General features: G+C 43.9%; 1 protein-coding gene and 1 long non-coding RNA gene across 4 annotated transcripts in view; one reads left to right on the top strand and one right to left on the bottom strand.

Annotated features, from left to right (window-relative positions):
* The window catches only part of cacna2d2a (calcium channel, voltage-dependent, alpha 2/delta subunit 2a), a 207,768-nt gene that overhangs the window by 180,408 nt on the left and 7,022 nt on the right, over positions 1-20,338 (top strand). For 2 of the 3 annotated variants that reach the window (XM_048254053.1, XM_048254051.1), the window contains 14 exons: positions 9,668-9,757; positions 10,707-10,772; positions 11,192-11,266; positions 11,497-11,571; positions 12,133-12,204; positions 12,536-12,607; positions 13,664-13,725; positions 13,892-13,968; positions 15,423-15,443; positions 17,695-17,755; positions 18,813-18,910; positions 19,067-19,157; positions 19,269-19,331; positions 19,711-19,814. In XM_048254053.1, coding sequence (XP_048110010.1) covers positions 9,668-9,757; positions 10,707-10,772; positions 11,192-11,266; positions 11,497-11,571; positions 12,133-12,204; positions 12,536-12,607; positions 13,664-13,725; positions 13,892-13,968; positions 15,423-15,443; positions 17,695-17,755; positions 18,813-18,910; positions 19,067-19,157; positions 19,269-19,331; positions 19,711-19,814 — 1,027 coding nt within the window. The remainder of the gene's footprint in view (positions 1-9,667; positions 9,758-10,706; positions 10,773-11,191; positions 11,267-11,496; positions 11,572-12,132; positions 12,205-12,535; positions 12,608-13,663; positions 13,726-13,891; positions 13,969-15,422; positions 15,444-17,694; positions 17,756-18,812; positions 18,911-19,066; positions 19,158-19,268; positions 19,332-19,710; positions 19,815-20,338) is intronic. The other variant, XM_048254052.1, reaches the window with a different exon arrangement.
* LOC125301543 lies at positions 3,559-5,415 on the bottom strand. The gene is made up of 3 exons (XR_007194758.1): positions 5,228-5,415; positions 4,591-4,679; positions 3,559-3,640 (listed from the first exon to the last, which is right to left on the bottom strand). It is a non-coding gene; the product is annotated as an uncharacterized LOC125301543 (long non-coding RNA).

The raw sequence follows: 20,338 nt of genomic DNA, 5'->3' as shown, positions 1-20,338 counted from the left end.
GTGTGTGTGTGTGTGTGTGTGTGTGTGTGTGTGTGTGAGTGAATGAGTAAAAAAATGAGAAAATTAGCCCAGACAGGAAATAACGTACATTAAGTACTGTGCTTGTCGCCTATATATGTTTGTGTCCTATATTTGGCTACAGTAATCTAGCCTCACTTCAAACCCATTGATCTTCCATATGAAAGTAGGAGAGTGGGCTTTTGCTGGTTAGGGATTGCAATATGACAAGTGCTAATACCCACTCCCTGAGCCCATGCTATCATCATAAAGCTGTTTCTGTGTGAGCCATGCATGGCTGTGCTGGTCCAGCTGTGTGTATGATCCATCTGTGTCTCCCCTCTCTCTCACACACACATGGGCCATGCATGGGCCTGCACGGACACACACACACACACACACACTTTGAAGGCGCTGACGGTGATGCTTATCTCCGCCTGGAAACGCACCATATAGTGGAGGAAGCGAGGAGAGGAGAGGAGCAGAGAGGTGGAGGGTGGGGGGATGGGCTGTGTGTGAACAGTCTTAATCTGTGTAGCCCTCTTTATCTTTCTCTCTGTTAACACTTGTTTCTTTCATCCCCCATCCCCTTTTTTCTCCCCCAACTAAAGCCCTGGGGGAAGAAGCCCTTCCCTCCCAGGCCAAACCTCAAGGCCTGGCTTGCTTAAAGACGCCTTCTCTCTCTCTCTCTCTCTTCCTCCCTCTATACATGTCCCTCATTCTCTTTATGTATCACCATCCATCTTTTATCTCCTCTCTTTCTCGTCCCATCCATTTCTCTTCTTTTTCTCTCTATCTTTCTTCCCTTTCCCTCTCTCTACCTTCTCTATCTCTGGTTTGAAACTTGGATCCTTTTTCAGGTGTTCTACATTTGTGTTTTGTCAGTATTAATTGGTAATGCCCAGTTGTTACTATAGATAATAGCTTTTCAAGATTCTCCTGGCTGCCCTCTTTGGATGATGGAACTAGTAGCGTGTCATCCTTATAGAGAAGGCATTTATCATCGGTACTATTGAGAACATGTCCAGAAGATGTAGATTAAATTCTACAGCTAACTCATCGATGAATATGTTGGACAGCTGCCTTGGACTTGAATCCATGCCTAACGCATCTACCCTGTCTCAAAAACTACAAGTATGTCCCAGGTATATGTTTTTCTTATAGGGAAACCTTGCCACTCTACACCACTCTCTAAGAGTTTTAGCAACATGCCTTCAAGCCAGATGTAATCTGAAGGCTTGAAGTCAATAAAACATTCATACGTCTTTCCATTTTGGATTTATTTTATGTACATGATGTTTTATAATAGGTAAGGGTGCAGAGAGTGTAGATGCAATTGGTGGTTATAAATTCTGTAAGGAAGCCTATTTGAATTTTACTAAATGTTCTTTTTCCTATAGTTTCCTAAGTTGAGTACTTTACTGTAGCTTTTAGAATATTATAGAATAGCTTACCAAGGTCACACAGATCCTTGAGTTGTTTGAGCATTTTATCACCACTTTATGTCCTGGGGTTGGCAATCATTGATTCCGTGCCAAAGGAAAACATTATCTCTCCATCTCTCTCTCTCTCTCTCTGTCTGTCTGTCTCTCTCTCGCTCTCCATCTCTCTCTGTTTGTCTCTGTCTCTCATCTCTCTTTTTCTTGCCTCCTGCTCCCCTCAGGTTTTCCCCACAGGCGTGCTGATCAGGTCCCATGAATAGCCTGTCAGCTGTTCCATTAGCAGGGCTCTAATTTAGCAGCGGGCGTCTGCCAGCCGCCACTAATGGCCTCTCCCTAGCAGGTGCGGTACCATTGGCCGGCGCCACCGCAGCCACCGTGTCAGCAGCAGGACGGCACACCTGCGCATCGTGCCGCGCATCACGTCCTGTCACTAACCATTACCCCTACCGGCTCATCACCACCCGCACACAGCCGTGAACACACACGCACACACACACCCTGCCAGACCTCACCTCCCAATGACACACACACACACCCCAGAAATATCCATGAGGACACACATACACATACACACACACACACACACACACACACACACACACATATATACACACTGTGCTAGACCTTACCTCCCAATGACACAAACACACACACTGAACATGCTCTTCTCACCTTCAACAAGGTGCACAATCACCCCAGACATCTGCAGGGTCACACACTTCACCTTGAGCGGCGCACCAAGTGAAAACATTGACGTTATTAGCTACACCTCATAAACAGGCAGCTTCCTCCATGCAATAAGTCACACACAGCCAAGTCCAACAAGATGCAGGTCTGCTGAGACCACCATGCCACTTTTTCAACAAGACACTCACACACACACATACACACACACTCTGTCTCTCTCTCTATCTCTCACACACACACACACACACAGACACACAGCAGTGGTGGACAAAGTACACTAACTACGTACTTAAGTGAAAGTATAGATACCTTGTGTCAAATATTACTCAAGTAAAAGTGGAAGTATGCTCTTGGAATTTCCACTTGAGTAGAAGTATAAAAGTATTTGCCTTAATATATACTTAAGTATTAAAAGTACCTCAATGAATTATGGTTCTAATGGCTTTTTATAATTTTAAAGGTTAAAGGTTATTGCCATTAGGTAAGACCAAGTGGTTATGAAATAACAGCACTAGAGAACAATTATTTAATTTTACATTTATTTGTAACTTAGTTGCACATTTAATTACAAAAATGTTGCATAAAACACAAGCCCCTTTCCTATATCACATCTGTATGTCTGAAATGTGTTACCCTTAAACTTCTAAATACCATTACAGGAGCTAGTTCCACAAAATCAGAGAATGTGGTGTTATACTAGTTGGTGCTGAAGACTAGTGATAGTAATGATATTCCCTACACCACCCTAGGTACAAAAACAGACAAAAGTCAAAATAAAACCTTTGACCTCAGATCAAACGTGAAAAAAAAAAAAGTCATTATAAGAACTAGTTTTTGCATAAATTCCACAAACTTACAGAGCGTATCAGTCTGCACAGAAGACTGTAAAAAGTATGTATAGTGATACTCTGGTACAAACATAGGAAGTCAAAACAAAATACTCTGCCAGATATCAGAAGTGGGAATAAAAACTACCATTACAGGAACCAGTGAAGCATTATGTTATACCAATTTGTTTAGAAGATTATAGAGTAGGATACTCTGGTACACAACAACAAAGTCACAACAAACCAGTTAACCAGACCTACCCTGAATCACAAAAGGCATGCTAAAACAGCGAGCCTAAAATGGCATAGCTATTCATTATTTACTAAAGCTGAAATATTTCTTATTTCGCTTCAGGAGGAGCTGGTTCTCAAAATTTTTTGCATCCAGCCTTGCCCGCCGTGGACTAAAAATCAGCCCAGCTGTGCTAAATAGGCGCTCACAAGCGGCTGAAGCTGGTAAAGTGGTGTTAGGTTTAAGAGATAACTTACACACTACAGGGTACGACTTCAATATATCCTTGTGGTCTACCTTTGAGGCAAGGTAGCCTTCTAATTGTTTAATATTTTCCTGACCATCAGATGTCTTCATGCTTGCAAAGAAGTCCTCATCATCTGATGCACTGGAGCCATTAGCTGGCAATTGATGTGAAGGGTCTTCCTCCAGATGGTCCTTAATGTAGTCCAGGCCTGAAATGGACATTTAAATAAATGCTAAAAATCAAGTCCCTGTAATCATGCATTCCTCCATGTTAAATCAGAATGACAGAATTGAAACAAAGAATTCCACCTTGTTGCGTTGGGATGGATAAGCTGAATTTTGCACACATTCTCTATAAGCTCTGCAGCAGTAGAATATCTCCCACATTTGTTCCATAGTCCATAGCATTTTAAAAAAAGCTGATCTAGACAACCTTTTGAACGCATCATTTGAGTTTGCTTTTGGCCGCATCCACTGTGGAGACAAGATTCAATAAGTGACAGGCGCATCGATGATGCTTAGGGAGTTGGAATTGCAAACCATCATCTTAATTTAAGATAGATGTGACTTCAACAAAATCCACTTCAACCCCATCACACTCCTGGTCCTCATCACCCATCTCATCACCATCTTCAGACTCATCTGAAGGAGAATTGTTGTTTTCATCTTGTTCTCCATTACATTGAATGCCTTTAAGAAATTGGACCGTTGTCCGTAGTAGTTCGGGTTATCTTGTTCTGTATGCCAAATTCTGAGTGTATCTCATTTAACGAATTAGCCAAGACGTCAAAAGTGTGTGCACCTTTGAGCTGCTTGCATGCTAGCACCACTGAACACCTCTCTAGGCTATTGGGATCAACCCAGTGGGCAGTAACTCCAAGAAAACCCCTCCGCCTTGCACTCCAACAATCTGTTGTCGTAGCAATAAAATCGACCTTGTCCATAGCTTCTTTGATGTTCCTCTTCATCACAATTGCAGCCTCATCTATCTTTAGCGTTAAGCAAGGTGGTCCTGGAAATCAGAGGGCATTGGGCTGAAGATCTTGCAAGAGATCTTGAAATGATGGCTGCTCTACCACACTAAAGGGCTGGAGACTCTGAATTACAAAATTCAAAACAGCATGATCCACATTTCTTTGAGAAACTCCCTTTGTCTCACCTAACTTAAGGAGCGTCTTGGTTCTTTGCTTTTCTTTTGCGTGGGGCAGTCAAAGCGTCATACCTATCCACAACACTTGCATGCTTTCTCTGAAAAAAAAAACATAAAAATCCAACCATTAACAACATGTACACATAGGCTACTCCCACTAATAAATAAAATACAATTTTTTTTCATTTCCTAGATCTAGGCTACACTGTATGTTTATATATATATATATATATATATATATATTAATCAAATGTGATCTTTAAAAGGTGAACTCGAAATTAGGGGATTTCTTTTAATAGCCTAGCAAATTCCAACAGCCAATTTCTTATGCGCCATACCATGCATTTAAAACTTCAACCAATTTGTCTTCAAAAGCCAATTGGGCTACCATTTTTAACCATTTTCTGCTGAGAAATGAAGGCAAGCTACTTCGCCAAAGACAACGAACTTAAACATTCTTTTGAACAAAAAAGGCCACTTTGCTTGACAGCAGTCAAAGAATTAACCACGGAACGCTAGGAAGGCCCAGCTATGCTAGCGTAGCTGCTAAACTAATTTAGCCAAACACACAATGCAGACAATGTAGGTTCAATTTAAAATAATTCGGTTGCTAGTCATCAAACCTACCAGAATGAAAATCACTTACCTCGACGTGTTTCTTTAAATTCGAGGGAGAATTCTTGAACGAGGATATAATATTGTTCTTCGGCAGGCAGAGAAGACACTTAAAGTAAAACAAATCCGTCTTCCTTTCCACCATTTCAAAAAGTTCGCCTAAATAAGGCTACGGGTGTTCAGGCAAGTCAGTGTCGGACGTTTCTGTCATTATTGTAGCATTAAGTGAGCATGAGCATCATCCTGCAAAATGCTTTGCGTTGTAATGATTTAAACCTAGCTCTCCCGCACACAATGTCTAATCAAACGAACGAAACTGACAAAATCGAAAGGACTTCAGAGCAAATTGCGCGCTGAGCCCTGATTGGTGCGTGATTGTGCACTGGCTGTGACCAGAGAGTGTTTGACCTCTCATTACGATTCGCTTTGGTAAAATGGAACGAGAGGTTTTAATAAATGGAACGGAGTAAAAAATATGATTATTCACTTAGAAATGTTGTGGAGTCAAAGTATAAAGTATCACTAAATATAAATACTTGAGTAAAGTCGAGATACATCTATATGTTACTTAAGTACAGGAACGAATTACATGTACTTCGTTACTGTCCACCACTGACACACAGACACACACACACACCGACACACATTTAGACCATCACTTGCGAACACGCTCCTCATGTCACACACCTCCCTGGAAACCACACCTATTTCCATGCTTCAGAGAGGGCTCATTTTACATACACACACACACACAAACAAATGCTTATGTTAGCAGACCCCACCCCCCAGCTCAGCTCCAAATTCCACTTCCAATGGATCGGTGCTTCATATGCATAAGGAATAAGGCAATCTTCCCATTTGTTTGGTCCAGGTCTGCTCTAACATGCTAGCCTGGAAACCAGACTCTCTGACTTCGCAGAGAGTCTGGCCTAGATCCATAGGGAGGGTGGGAGGGCACAGTTTGAGATTTTAAAATCATTGGAGTTCCTTTGAACCGCTTTGAACCAATCACTAACAACCGGCGTTTCGTCATACAGAGTTTCTCTGCAGCACGCCCTTAACAAGCACGGGTGCATCTTATCAGCAAACAATCACTCGTTTCATCTGCGTAACTCTCGCCAAAATGCATCATATAGTGTTTTGTGAATGTACCCAAGTCAAACTTTCATAATGCATAAGTACGTCCAAAGCGCCACTTTTAAGCTTGTATGCGTTGTCGTTTTCGGGTGAAATTACCTTTTGAATGGGATTCCTATAGGGCTACTACTTTTTTGATACAATCGCGTCAAAATCGCTATTTTTAAAATACTATGAAGGCTCGACACAACATGAAACTTTGATCGAAGTATCATCAGTGTCTCTACACACATGAACTTCGAGCATTGAGAACATTGTTGGTGTACACAGAGTTTACTAAAGAGAGGTTTTGAACAACTCACTTCGTTTTTCTGCTGGCTGCCATCTTGCCATCTTGCAAGGAGTGAGTTGTCCAAAATCTTTCTTTTTTAGTAAACTATGTGTACTACGAATAATGTTCTTAATGCTTTCAGTTCATATGTAAAGACACTGATGATGCTTCGATCAAAAGTTTCAAGTTATTTCGAGCCTTCTTAGTGTTTGAAAAAATAGTGATTTTGACTGCTTGTTTCATGTAGCCTACTAAACTAGAGTTTGACTCGAGTACGTTCGTAGCCTATTTCAAGTGACAAAATCTATGACTAAAGTTTAGCTGACGATATAACATCCTACTCCACTTCGTTCGTGACACTCCTGTTAATAGGCTAAACTATTATTCACATTTGCTCAAAGATTTCATAAATATAAGCCCTTTTCGCTCCCTACGTTGATGTATTCCAAGCGATCTGCTTCAGGGGCGGGGACGTAGCTAAACACCATGCCGGAGTACGTAATCGCTCTCAGGGACGCCCTCTGTTCGCTGGTTGGTCGGCTGCCCAACTGCCGAAGTAAACGAGCGTGATTCAACCTATTCCAGACGGAGTACTGTAGGGAAAAGAAATCGACCGGAAGTACGTAGACAGGCCAAGGCCAGGCTACTAACATGCACAAGGCGTACTGAATTCCACCACTGAATTGCCTCTCCTCGTGAGCATCAAAAAAGGAGTGTTTTGGAGACTCCCCCTGTGTCCCCCTGCGAAAGCATCTCTCCGCCGAGCTGCTGGGATGGGGTTTTTTTTTTTCTTCTTCCTACTGACAGTCATAGAAGCCGTTGTTTGTTTCCATGCAGAGAGCTCTTTTCAGCAGCGAAAGGTCATGCATGAAATGCTCTCAACAGGCACACCAGTGACAAACATAATAACGCGCCCTCGGCGGTGTGTCGGTGTGGCTCTGTGGCTCTTCCCCGCCGTCGTCTTCTCGTACAGAAGCGGAGCGCCTCACGGCCACCTCTGGTCACACTCTCTCCTCACGCAGGTACCGGCTCCTCCGGCTGTCTACCCGCCGCCTCACCTGCCAGCGGCAGATAAGTCCGTCAGACTCTGGAACTGCGGCAGACTCATTTGTGGCTGAACAAGCAGGCTAGCAAAACTGTGCACTGTATACGCAGCGCAAAAGACAGTAGTCTGTTCAGGCCTGCATAGCATGCATCAGATGCTACTGGAGGTCTGTCCAACAGGGTATGCTGGTTGTGTGGCTGTGTCCATACAATTAGTGCAGCCAGGGGCATTACTGTTGGGTTCTTCAACAACGGGTCATATACAATGTTATATGGGTGGCCAGACACTAAATAGGTTCCTGGAAAAACAGGCACAGGTAAGACTCTCTCCCTCTCTTCCTACTTTCTCCTCTACTCTCTTTCTCCTCTACTCTCTTCTCTCCCTGTCTCTTTTCTCCTCTCTCTCTCTACCTCTCGCCCTCGCTGTTGCTGTAGAGGTGGTTGTTTATGTTCTGGTGGCCGTTTCCTGTGGGGCGTATAAACGGCGTGAAAAGGTCTGGCTGTCAGATGAAAGATCTCCCCGTGGCGCGGGGAGCGAAGGCTTTACAGAGCTAATAATAGAACAGGTTCCGCCTGTCAGCACCTGGCCGTTCCAGGCGGGGATTAAAAAAAGAAAGAAATATAAAAAAGAAATAAAAACGCATTTGTGCCGCCGCGCGCAACTCAAGAGAGGCTTTGAGAAAGAGCATATGGGGGGAGGGGTTGTTGAAGTGTGTGTGTGTGTGTGTGTGTCCATGTCCATGACTGTATGTGAATGTGATGGAAAGAAAAGGTCTTATATCTTGAGGCTTTGGTTTGGATCCTGTCCTATTAGATCACAGTAAGGGTTACAGATTGATAGGAGAGGCCACAGTAGACCAGCTTTTATATTAGGCTGTGGAACATTTCTGCTTGATGTTTAATTGAATTCCTCCCCTTACATGTACAATCTCCCCCAAGATACCTGTGGTAAGATGAACTAAAATGGAAATACTTTCAGAACCTGAAGGCTCACATGGTGGTTTGGGCAGTAAAACATGATCCACTGAGCAAGCCGAGACAGAAAGCACATCTACCCTGTCCAAATGCACAGCCTTAAGCCCTTTGGGTCTCAGTGCCGAGAGTGCCCAAGAATCCCGTTCTCATCCCGCTGACTTGAGCTCTTTCCCACAAGCCCTCTCTACACCCCTCTAAATCTCAATTTGCCCCGTCTCCAGCCGAGTGCATGGCTCAAGCCCCCGGAATGAGAAAGTGCCTCCTAAGCATGTCATATTCATACCTGGCTGCAGGCATTGATGCATGTGGGACAAATCTTGCCACTCTCGCTTCAGCTAAAATAAGTCAGTCAGAGCCAGTGAGAGGAGAGCTTTCCGTCTAGACTTTCACGAGAGCCAATTACAGCGCAGCCTTTTGTCTCCTTCGGAGATCCGTGATCCAGAAAGAAAGACAGTGGCCTTCTCTTTGAAAACCAACAGGAGGACACCTACAGTTTTTGCTCTTATTATCCTATGTGAGTGTCTCTCCCTAACGGTCATTAGAGCGCTAATAGGTAGCGGCGGTGCGAGGAGGGGGTTTGTTCGTCGTTCAGCAGCACTCCAGTGCATCTCTCCGGGCCACAGGTTCTAGAAGAGTTTAAAAGCTCTTTTATGAGGAGAGCTGTTTGGCCCTGAGTGGGTAGTGCTAGTGTTTTTACTGCCTTCTCGGCAAGACGCTTAAGAGGCTGTTTTATACCTCCTACAGTGGCACCTCGTCATGGCTAGTCATTTTACTGCCTCCCCTGGCATTTAGAGCTGTGTGTTTGTGTGTGTGTGTGTGTGTGTGTGTGTGTGTGTGTGTGTGTGCATGCTCCTGTGTGTGTAAAGTAATGGTATGACTGAGTAACTGAGTGTATTTAAACAAACAACCTACGTCAGTGTACTAATGCAATCATGTATGTGTCTGATCAGTTAAATTAAATTATGTTGGAAAGAACCTGTTTGTATTTGGCAAATGTGTGTGTCTGTGTCCTTGAATTTTGTGTCATTATTTTTTATATTTCAGGAGTACCTTGATGTTTTGAGTCGGCCAATGGTCCTTGCTGGTACCCCAGCCAAACAGGTCCAGTGGACCAACGTCTACCAGGATGCTCTGGTGAGAGCCTACTGCCTCCCACATCTCCACACATACTTCAGCAGAATGAGTTCCTTCCTTACCAATAGGCACACACTTTCAAGCAAGAGTTTAACTATATATCTATTGTTCTGAAATCATTTACACTGCCAGTTGGAGAGGAGACTTTTCTTTTCTATAACTTTTGTTTGGTATAGATAAAAACAGTTCTATTGCAGACTGGGGACAACCCTCCAAAGAAATTGGTCCATCACTGTCTTCAAAAGATTCAGCACGTGTCCATACAGACTGACAGAGAGTTTGGAAGGGTTGGAAGGCAAGGCAAAGCAACTAGTAATTAGTAATATTTCGACATTCATTTTAATACATATCCGGCTTTACGGGTAATGGGAGATGCATTTATGTTCTGGAATGTTCTAACCCCGGAGGAGACTGATGGGGCTTCCTGGGCTGTGTGTGGGTGGATGAGGACTGAGGAGTGGCTCTGGTTGTTGCCATGGTGAGCTGAGCCCATGGACGGCACCATCGTGCTCTCCCGCAGCCTCTGTATGTGGGTTTATCTGAGTGATCAGCTCCTCCTTCATCTCCATCTCCATAACAACAACTTCAGTGTTATTCGTTTTATTCATTCATTTGATGGTCATTCACTAGAATTGGCTTTTTTGCCTAGTCATTGAGACTGTTTTAGGTTGCTCTGTCTCTCTTGCACTTAGTCTCTCTTTTCTACATGCACACACACACACACACACACACACACACACACACACAGACTTGGTTCCCTTATCTTGATATGCGTATATGTGGTTTGCGTTTGAAGATTATTGTTCTTTATGAGAATCTGTCCATTTTTTACCCAATGCTTCCTTGACTATCTCCTTTAAACCCTGTTTCCCCATTATATTCAGTTGTCCAGTAACAATGCTGTTTTGAAATTGTAATGGTAAAATAATGACCTAGTGGCTCTCCATAGGGCCTGGGACTGGTCATCACTGGAACTGTGCCAGTCTTCAACCTCACTGCTGATGGATCGCCGCAGGTAAAATGAAACTCCTCTGGCTGCACAGCTAATTACTTAGAAAGCAACTTGATTAATCAAACATATAAGTAGTTCCCTTCTGTAGTCTTTCTCTGCCCTCAGACCTGTGTGTTCAGACATGGACTGGTGTCCTTCAGCAGGGCTGTGTAGACATACCTGCTATTTATATTCTTTTCTTAACGCTTAAGGTCATTTGGTCAACGTTGTATAGTGCCTTCAACATGAGCGCTTATGAATTAAACATATCAATTCATTACTAAGTCAATGTTGTTCCAGGAAAAATTCAGATTGCTCTATAGGTTGATTTATGACATTGAGAACAAGAAGGGTGCAGCACCCAGCCTGTGCTGAATGAAGTGGAGCAGTGACCCCTAGTGGCCATGTTAAGAACTTTTTCCCTCCTAACAATGTCTGTCCAGAATCAGCTGATCCTTGGAGTAATGGGCGTGGACATTACCCTGAATGAAATCCAAGCACTCACACCTAGATACAAGGTAACCATCTTAATGCTTAATATGCTTGCACAACCAAATGAACAAAATCCAACAAGAGTAACATGCAAAAAAGGAAATCTTGACTGTCTATGAAGAAGCCTGCTTTCACTATAAATGATGCATTGACATGTATCTGTTATAACTGTCAAATGTACACACACATGCTTGTATCTAACAAGTGGTTTTGTTGGAACTATGGATGTCCCTGACATTGTTGCCTCTCTTCACAGCTTGGGGCAAATGGATACACATTTGCCATAGACCCTAATGGCTACGTGCTTTTGCATCCTAACCTGCAGCCTAAGGTAAGAGGGACCCCTCTGCTCATAGGATGCAGAAATGGAGGGAGGCTGTGGCACAAAAATAGAGAAAGTGTTTCCATAAGTTAGATGTTTCTGCTCTCTGAACAGAGTATATTTTATGGCGTAGTTCAGGGGTGTTCAACTGATTGTGAACCAGGGACCACCATTCTGACTAATTACGTAACCCCAGGACCACCACTGAATAACAATACTGATTCCCACATTGCAAATACATTACTGAATCCATGGTCAGGGACCACCAGCAATGTCCCCACAGACCACAAGTGGGCCGCGGACCACTGGTTGAAAACCCCTGGCGTAGTTCATAAATTATAGCAAGTTACAACATATTCCCTCATTATGTTTATAGTTTCACCTGATCTCCCTTTAAGTAGTAGTATCTCTCTCTCTCTGGATCTCTTCATTTCCTCTGATTGATGGACATGCTTAGGCGTGTGTGGCATTGACATGTGTCTGTCTCTGTTTATCTCTTTCTTCACTCCGTCTCTCCTCTCCTCTCCTCTCTGTCTCCTCCCCTCACTCCCCCTCTCTTCTCCTTCTTAGACCATTAACTTCAGAGAGCCCGTCACTCTAGACTTCCTGGATGCTGAGCTTGAGGACAGCAACAAAGAGGAGGTTAGAAAACCTTCACTGCATGTTGGTTTTAGTTACAGTGTGTCCAGTTTGTTCAATTCAGTTTAGTCATTCAGGTCAGTTGTCTGGACTTGAGGATGTGTTGTGCATTGGTCAGATTTCTGAAAGTAGTAGTGGAAATTTCCACTGGTCTCTTTTCTCACTTTTTTTCTCTCCATCTCTCTACATCTCTCTTTGTTTCTCTTTGTCTCTCTGTTTCTCTCTTTTTCTCTCCGTCTCTCTCTGTTTCTCTTTCTCTCCATCTCTCTCTGTTTCTCTTTCTCTCCATCTCGCCCTCTCTCTCTCTCCGCCTCTCTTTCCCCCCACCCCGCAGATCCGTCGCCTGATGATTGATGGCCGGCCTGGGAAGAAGAAGATAAAGACGCTGATTAAGTCGATAGATGAGGTACGTCAGCTGATTATGTATAGATGAGGTACGTCAGCTGATTAAGTCTATAGATGAGGTACGTCAGCTGATTAAGTCGATAGATGAGGTACGTCAGCTGATTATGTATAGATGAGGTACGTCAGCTGATTATGTATAGATGAGGTACGTCAGCTGATTAAGTCGATAGATGAGGTACGTCAGCTGATTATGTATAGATGAGGTACGTCAGCTGATTAAGTCGATAGATGAGGTACGTCAGCTGATTATGTATAGATGAGGTACGTCAGCTGATTAAGTCGATAGATGAGGTACGTCAGCTGATTATGTATAGATGAGGTACGTCAGCTGATTAAGTCGATAGATGAGGTACGTCAGCTGATTAAGTCGATAGATGAGGTACGTCAGCTGATTATGTATAGATGAAGTGCGTCCAGCTGATTAAGTCGATAGATGAGGTGCGTCAGCTGATTAAGTCGATAGATGAAGTGCGTCAGCTGATTAAATTCGATAGATGAGGTGCGTCAGCTGATTATGTATAGATGAATGCGTCCAGCTGATTAAGTCGATAGATGAGGTACGTCAGCTGATTTTGTATAGATGAGGTACGTCAGCTGATTAAGTCGATAGATGAGGTACGTCAGCTCCTTTTTCAGCGAGCAGTCCCACTCCCATCCCCAGAAGAGAGCTCACATCACTTTTGATAGCGTCTTCTTCCACTAAGAATCACACTTACATTCTGCTTACATTTTCACCTAGTTATATGCATTGGATTGCAACACCAATCACATCAGCTGTTCTCACCATAGTCGCATAAGTACATAACAGTGATAGACAAACTGCTGGTATATTAAACTTCACTGGTTGAACTGTGAAATGGCATGCGGTCCTTTAAGGTAGTGTCTGATGATAGATGTGAAATGTCAACCCACCCCACCTCCAAGTCAATAGGCTCTTTTTTTACCCTTCTTGAGGGACCTTGTGAGAAGAAGAGGAAGACCTTGTATGTGGGGGTGGGTGTGTGTTGAGATGCAACTGTAGATATATCATAATCAGAGCCCTCATCTCTCCATGTAGCGGTACATTGATGAAGCCATGAGAACTTACATCTGGACCCCTGTGGATGGAACAGATTACAGGTGTGTGTGCATGTGTGTGTGAGAGAGAAGTATGTTTTAGTGGATATCAACACTACTCTTCCCTGAGGTAGGGTCAGATTTATACCCATGCAGTCCTCATTGTGATTATCTGACAACACCACACCAGCTAACCTTATTAAGCTCTTCCTCCTCTTCCTCCCTGCAGTCTGGGGTTGGTTCTGCCCACCTACAGCGAGAGCCACATCCGGGCCAACCTGAGTGACCAGATCCTTCAGGTCCAGTGTGAGTACCGCCACCCACCCCCTCCCTCTGCACAAACCTTTTCTCTCTCTTTTTATCCTCCCAAAAGGTGTTCCGGATCCCCTCTTTCCGCACAAGAACTTTCCCACCCTTCGTCCAAGGCCATTTTGCAAATGAAGCTCCAGCTTGGAGCCTGGAGCTGGCCCACGATCGCTCTGTTCCTCTCTCTGTTTCTCTCTCTCTCTTTTGGTTTATTTCCCAATCTTTCTTTTTTTCTTTCTGTGTCAGTGTCTTTTTATCTCTCTATCTCTCTGTCTTGCTCTATCTGTCCATGTTGGTGGTTCCAGTGACAGGACATAACTGGAGTGCAAGTATCTCGCTGCAGACACACACAAACTCCCTCTCTCCCCTCCTCCTCTTGTTTCCATCATGTGCCGTAACTATGGTGATTTTTCTTCCCGTCTTTTCGGTGGAAGAAAATCCCTTGAGAAAAAGGACAGAAAGGTGAAAGCGGTGTTTTTTTGTTCCTATTTGTTTATTTATTTGTTTGTTTGTTTGTTTGACTGAAGAAAACGGAGGTGAAAATAATGGTGATCGTCTGCTATTATTTTTCTTTAAAATGCTCTCGCCTTTTCTTCTTGAAACCATGCAATGATTCTGAAGCAGTTTTGTGTTTCAATAAAGAGTGAAAACAGGCATGCTTTTCACCAGTTTGATTCACTTGAAACTGTTTTGATTTGTTTTGTTAAAGGTTTTGTCCCTTTTGAACTTTTGTTAAATATTGTTTTATTCCTGTGTGTGTGTGTGTGCGTGTGTATATGTGTTGTGTTCAATGTGACCAGCTTTGGAATCATTCAGAAAATCCGAGCTTCAGACAGTGCTCGTGTCTAGAGTACTGTCCTTCATAGACACTATGTTTATTTGGTCTGGAATGAGAGAATCTCTCTTTCTCCTCTATTACTTCTCTACCATCTTTATCTCTCTCTCTCTCTCTCTCTCTTTCTTTCTCTCTCTCTCTCTCTCTCTCTCTCTCTCTCTCTCTCTCTCTCTCTCTCTCTCTCTCTCTCTCTCTCTTCCAGACCAGGGTGTTCCTCTGTCATTCTGAACCACGTGTTTGCCTCTCTTCCTGTGCGTTTGTTTTGTTTTGAGCGTGCCGCTCGTCACATGTCTTCATTAAAGAGATCTCTCTCTTTCTCCACTTTTGTTGGATCTCATTCAGTTGATTTGCTTTCCCTTCTTTTAACTGATTCTCTCATGTTCTTCACTTCTCTTTCAGTTCATATCAGCTTTCTGTTTTCATTTCCATTTTGACTGGATCAAGTATCTTTTCTGTCTTGTTTGTGTTTCTTTCTTTGTTTCGTTTTTTTCTGTTCTGAGAAAACAATATTTTTATTCAAACAGTCAATTGAATAAAATATTGTCTGTGACCCCCCCTCCCTATCCCACCTGCCCTTCCTTGTTTCTTTTCTTGCTCCTTCTCTGATGGATCCTCACAGTGCCAGTGTCAGACAGCAAGGGCAAGTATACTCCATATTGGTCCATCTCCCTGACCCCCTCACCCCACCCCCATGCTCTTTCGCGGGTCCTCCTCCCCATCACACCCTCACCTGTACCAGCCTGCGCGCATCACCTGGTTCTCCTCTCATCTCCTCTCCTGTTTATATCACCCACGATGCTCATCACTGTCCCACGCCTCACCCACCATCATATGTAAACAGCATTTTTTTGCTTCTATTTTCCACACTGGCTGCCAGATCTACAGCTATCTGTGTCTCTCTCACACACGCTGGATCCGTTGCGGAGGTTCTCTCTCTCTCTCTCTCTCTCTTACCTCCTGTCCTCAGTCCCAGCCTGTCTGGTGTTTCAGTCCCTCTCTCGGGCCTCTCTACTGTCTCCCAGAGGATATTAAGAGCTTTGCCGTCTGTGTTTTAAATAAATAAAGAAAGAAAGCTTTGTCCTTAACAACTTAACCTTCATACTCCCCTCCCATTGTATAGTAGTCTCTGTCCGAATGTCTCTCTCTCTCTCTCTCTCTCTCTCTCTCTCTCTCTCTCTCTCTCTCTTTCTGTCTGTCCTTCCTCTCTCCCCCTCTCCTCTCCTCCCTCTATTCAAAAATGTCCTTCTCCTCTCTACAAGTAGGCTAATTCTCAGGCTTCTTTAATCGGGCTGTCAAAGCCCACAATCCTGGTTGCTGAAACTGTCCTGTGTTAGCGCAAGTACTCAAAGTTGTCATCTAATCCTCGGTGGGGGATTATGCTTCTTTAAGGGATGTGTTTTTATTCCTTAGAGAAAGCAGACAGAATGTGTAAAATGGAGAGAGAATAAACTACTGCTATATTATAGAGTGATAATCTCAGGATATGATTTAGTGTGCTCAAAGATTGTTCCAGTTTAGGCTCTGACTATTACCCTTTTGTTTAGTTAGCAGTTATTTCAGCATCATAAATGCAATTCCATTCCCTTACTCATTAATGCACACAAGATGAAGCATTATTGACAGGACAATGAAATGATAGAATTAAAGCTTTCTCTTAGTGATAGCAGATACTCTGTTTGCCATGCTGGCACAAAAAAAGGAGTTGATCAGATACAACCTAGTCACCCCAGTCATGTCAACTGAGTTGCTAGATGATTGCTAGCCGAAGTGAGTCATGTTAGCAATGACTGTAGAAGCTAACCGGTTACTATTGATCTTGTACAAGTCAAATACCTTGAACTTGGATGAGTCTAGACAAGATGAGCAGAATGGTTAGAACCTTAGATGCATGCAAGCCCAGCCACTCATGTTAGCCGAGGCTATAGAAGCTAGTTGACTAAGCAGTTCATCAGGGCTCTGTCTCTGGTCCCCTCCTGTTGTCTGAGATTGGTGCGCATTGTGGCGGCCAGCTCACATGTCGTCCTCCTGTGCCCCGTGTCTCCATCGGCTTGATACCCGCCATCACCCCTCTGGCAGCCAGGGCTGTAGCCCTCCCATTTCCTCTAAATTCTGACCCGGAAGTGCAAGGCATTGTGGGCGGAACACTACCTGGGCACCATCTTAAAAGTTCAAGGAATGATGCAGGTGTTTAATTCTCATGTGTGTCTTTACATTCAGTTTTTCCACCATTGACGAGAATTTTGAATCCTTAGATGCTGATTTTTGCGTCCTCTTCTATTTGATACTATTATGGGGTCGTTTCTGTGATGTAGAGACCTTCAGAGTTGCCCCTGACTATGCCCTTCACAATGCAATGCACTTCCTCTGATTGCGTGTCTGCTGGAGCCAGCTGTCCTCTGCCTACCTGAGGGGTGATCAGCTTCATCAGGACCCCTGCGCCACCCACCTCCCCTGCAACAGTTGGCCATGTTGATGCCCGCTTGTGGAAAAGTACGGGAAACCGCACACTGTTTGTGACTGGCAAGGTCTGAAAACTCGCTTCCGGCTCACTGTGAAATGTGGCAGAAGTCAGTTCTCCGACAGTGATGGAGCAAAACAACAAAATTTCCAAATTAGACAATACTGCTGAATCCAATTTGTCTTCCAAAATGGAGATGGAAAAAACATTTATCTGAAATTGACCTGAAAGAAAGACAAAGTCCACCCGAGCACCATACTGGCTAACGCTAGTGTTCTCCCCCATTGACTCCTCCGTGTTGCTATGGTAACCGTCCCTGTTGCGTCCCCCTGCACTCCCTGAGTGAGCCACCGCTGTTCTCCCAGAACCCCCCGTTCCGTTCCGCTCCACGCGCACCGCTCTTCCCGGATAATTTTCCCCCTTTCTGTTGCAGATTTTGAGTCTTTGCTGCCCAACAGTTTTGAGTCGGAGGGCCATGTGTTCATTGCTCCCAGGTAGCTGTGCTCTGTGTGTGAAAGCTTGCCTCCACATCCTCCTCTTTCCGCCCCATATGGTGTTGTTCTGTGCTGGTCTCTTGGTGTGTGTGTGTGTGTTTGTTTGTTTTTGTTTTTCTTTTGTTTTGTTCACTTGCTGTTGTCTTCAGTCCATTTTTCCCCTCTGGCCCACTCCAATCCCTGCACACTTGTAGTGTAGCCAATCAGTCCCCTCCTGACTCATACACACATACACACTCTTGCACAGATCACACACACACACACACACACACACACACACACACACAAGCATGCAAAACACACATGTGTGCACGCGCACACACATATACACACACACACACACACACATACTGTACACACATTGCAGACATGTTTGTGTGGGTGTTAGTGGGTGGGTGTTAGTGGGTGGGTGGGTGTTGGTCTGTGCGGTCTGTGTATTTGGGTGTGTGTCTGTGTCTGCATTCATATGTTGTGTGTTCTGTCTCCCGATCTATGGTGATGATGTCTGTCAGCTGGATGTGTACATCATATACAGTGGGGAGTGGATTGGTACACTTGTGTGTATTGTTTATTGTTTTGTATCTTTACCAAAGAGTTGTTCTTTTAATTCTGTATATGTTTGATGTGTGACCTCTACCCAATTCTCCCTCTTCTACTGTTTCCATTCATCCATTTTTTCATTGAACATTTTCCATCTATGACCTCAAGCATGTTTGCATGTGGCCTGCAAACATTCATGCGCGTACAGTGTTGGATGTAAAGGTTAAAGCAAAACCTGTCACAAAACATGTCTGTGAAGAAGTGTGGAGGTGATGTGGAAGTGTGTGTATGTGCACTTGTGCGCGTGCATGCCCATGGGTTGGGAGCGAGAGAATGTGAGAGAGAGAGCATGAGAGAGGAAAAAACATGCATAGGCTATGCAACTAAGTGAACAGGTGAAATGTGCATGTGTGTATATCAAGTGTCTTTTGTGATGTGTGTGTGATCTTGTTTTGTGTGTCTAACTCCTTGCATTGAGGATTATCCATGTATTAAAAACCACACGAATTCTCCTCAGGGAATACTGCAAAGACTTGGAGCTTTCTAGCAACAACACAGAATTCCTTCTCAACTTTATTGCCCTGATGGAGAAAGTCACTCCAGACTCCAAACAATGTATGTTTTCAGATTACATTTTCAAGCATTCAAGCAATTTTAGAACCAATTTCTTAACCAGTTTAGAACCAAAAACCAGTTTAGTTGTGTTTGTACCACTGAGAAAATCAAGTTGTCGTGGGGCCATGACATAACTGACTTGGTATTCGCTTACAGGTGATAATTTCCTTCTCCACAACCTAATACTGGACACAGGAATCATTCGCCAGCTTGTGGAGAAAGTGTGGAAAAATAAAGATCTAAAGACGTAAGTTCTGCACATATATAACCCTCTGTGTGTGTGTGTGTGTGTGTGTGTGTGTCAGATTCTGTTTCTGGGTGTGCATAGTAACACTCTGAAATGTCTTTGTTTTGGTAGATATGGCTTCCTAGCAGTCTTTGCAGCCACAGATGGAGGGATCACACGAGTCTTTCCCAATAAGTGAGTAACAGTAACATGCACACTGTTATACTGTACAGTATGTGTTGAACTAGTGCTACCTCACTGTAAGCTTTGATACATTGCACTGGCAGATTGGTTTCCTTAGTGGACAGTCTGAATGCAGGAATAGACTAGGAAACCCCTTAGGTCTAGTTCAGAGTCATTAAGTAGGGATATATATAAGTATATAGCATAGCAACCTCTCTTTCAACTCTCTGAAATTTGACTGAGAAAATGAAAATGCTGGTGCTATTTTGTGCCTAACAACTGGATTTTATTTTCCATCTTGTCATCGTTCTCCTTCTCTCACATTCTTTGTTTTCTCTCACTGTATAAATCCATCCATCCATCCATCTGTCCATCTGTCCCTCCATCTCAGAGCTGCTGAAACCTGGGAGGAGGACCCAGAGCCTTTCAACGCCAGCTACTACCGCCGCAGCCTGGACAACAAGGGCTACATCTTCCGAGCTCCTTACCGCACAGGTGAGCGCTCAAGTGAGGTCTCAAGTGGAGGGGTTCCCAGACTCAGCCTCACTGATGTGCATCCCTCGATATTCCACACTCTCTCAGCAGACTAATGGAGCTCTCAGAGAGGAAGTGGTTTGTGCTGCACTGCCGCTGGGTCCAGCGCAAAATAATAGTCGCCACCGTGCGACGCGATCAAAGTCCGGCATTGTTGACCTTTGACTGCGGCGTGCCTGAGGGTTAGCTGAGCGGCGAGCTGCCGCTTGAGCTGCACTTTGCTCGGCGCAGTGGGCAACTATTCTTGCCACGCATGACATAGAAAATAACAATGAACACAATGTTAATGTAATGTTTTGGTCACGGTAAGAGCACAGTGGTGCCTTTGTGTCGTTATGTTCACCTTATGTTGTCAGGTGCTTCACACTCACTCAGCTGCATCCAGATATACAGACAAAACACAGAATCTTTTTCATCACTGCTGGTGCAGAACTTCACAGAGGAAGGTGTTTCACAGAACAAACAAACAGGATGCTTAAATTCTA

The sequence above is a fragment of the Alosa alosa genome, chromosome 10, assembly GCF_017589495.1.
Source record: "Alosa alosa isolate M-15738 ecotype Scorff River chromosome 10, AALO_Geno_1.1, whole genome shotgun sequence".
NCBI classification, from domain to species: Eukaryota; Metazoa; Chordata; class Actinopteri; order Clupeiformes; family Clupeidae; genus Alosa; species Alosa alosa.
Note: the sequence above shows the minus strand (reverse complement) of the source record. Positions and strands in the feature narration are given on the sequence as shown.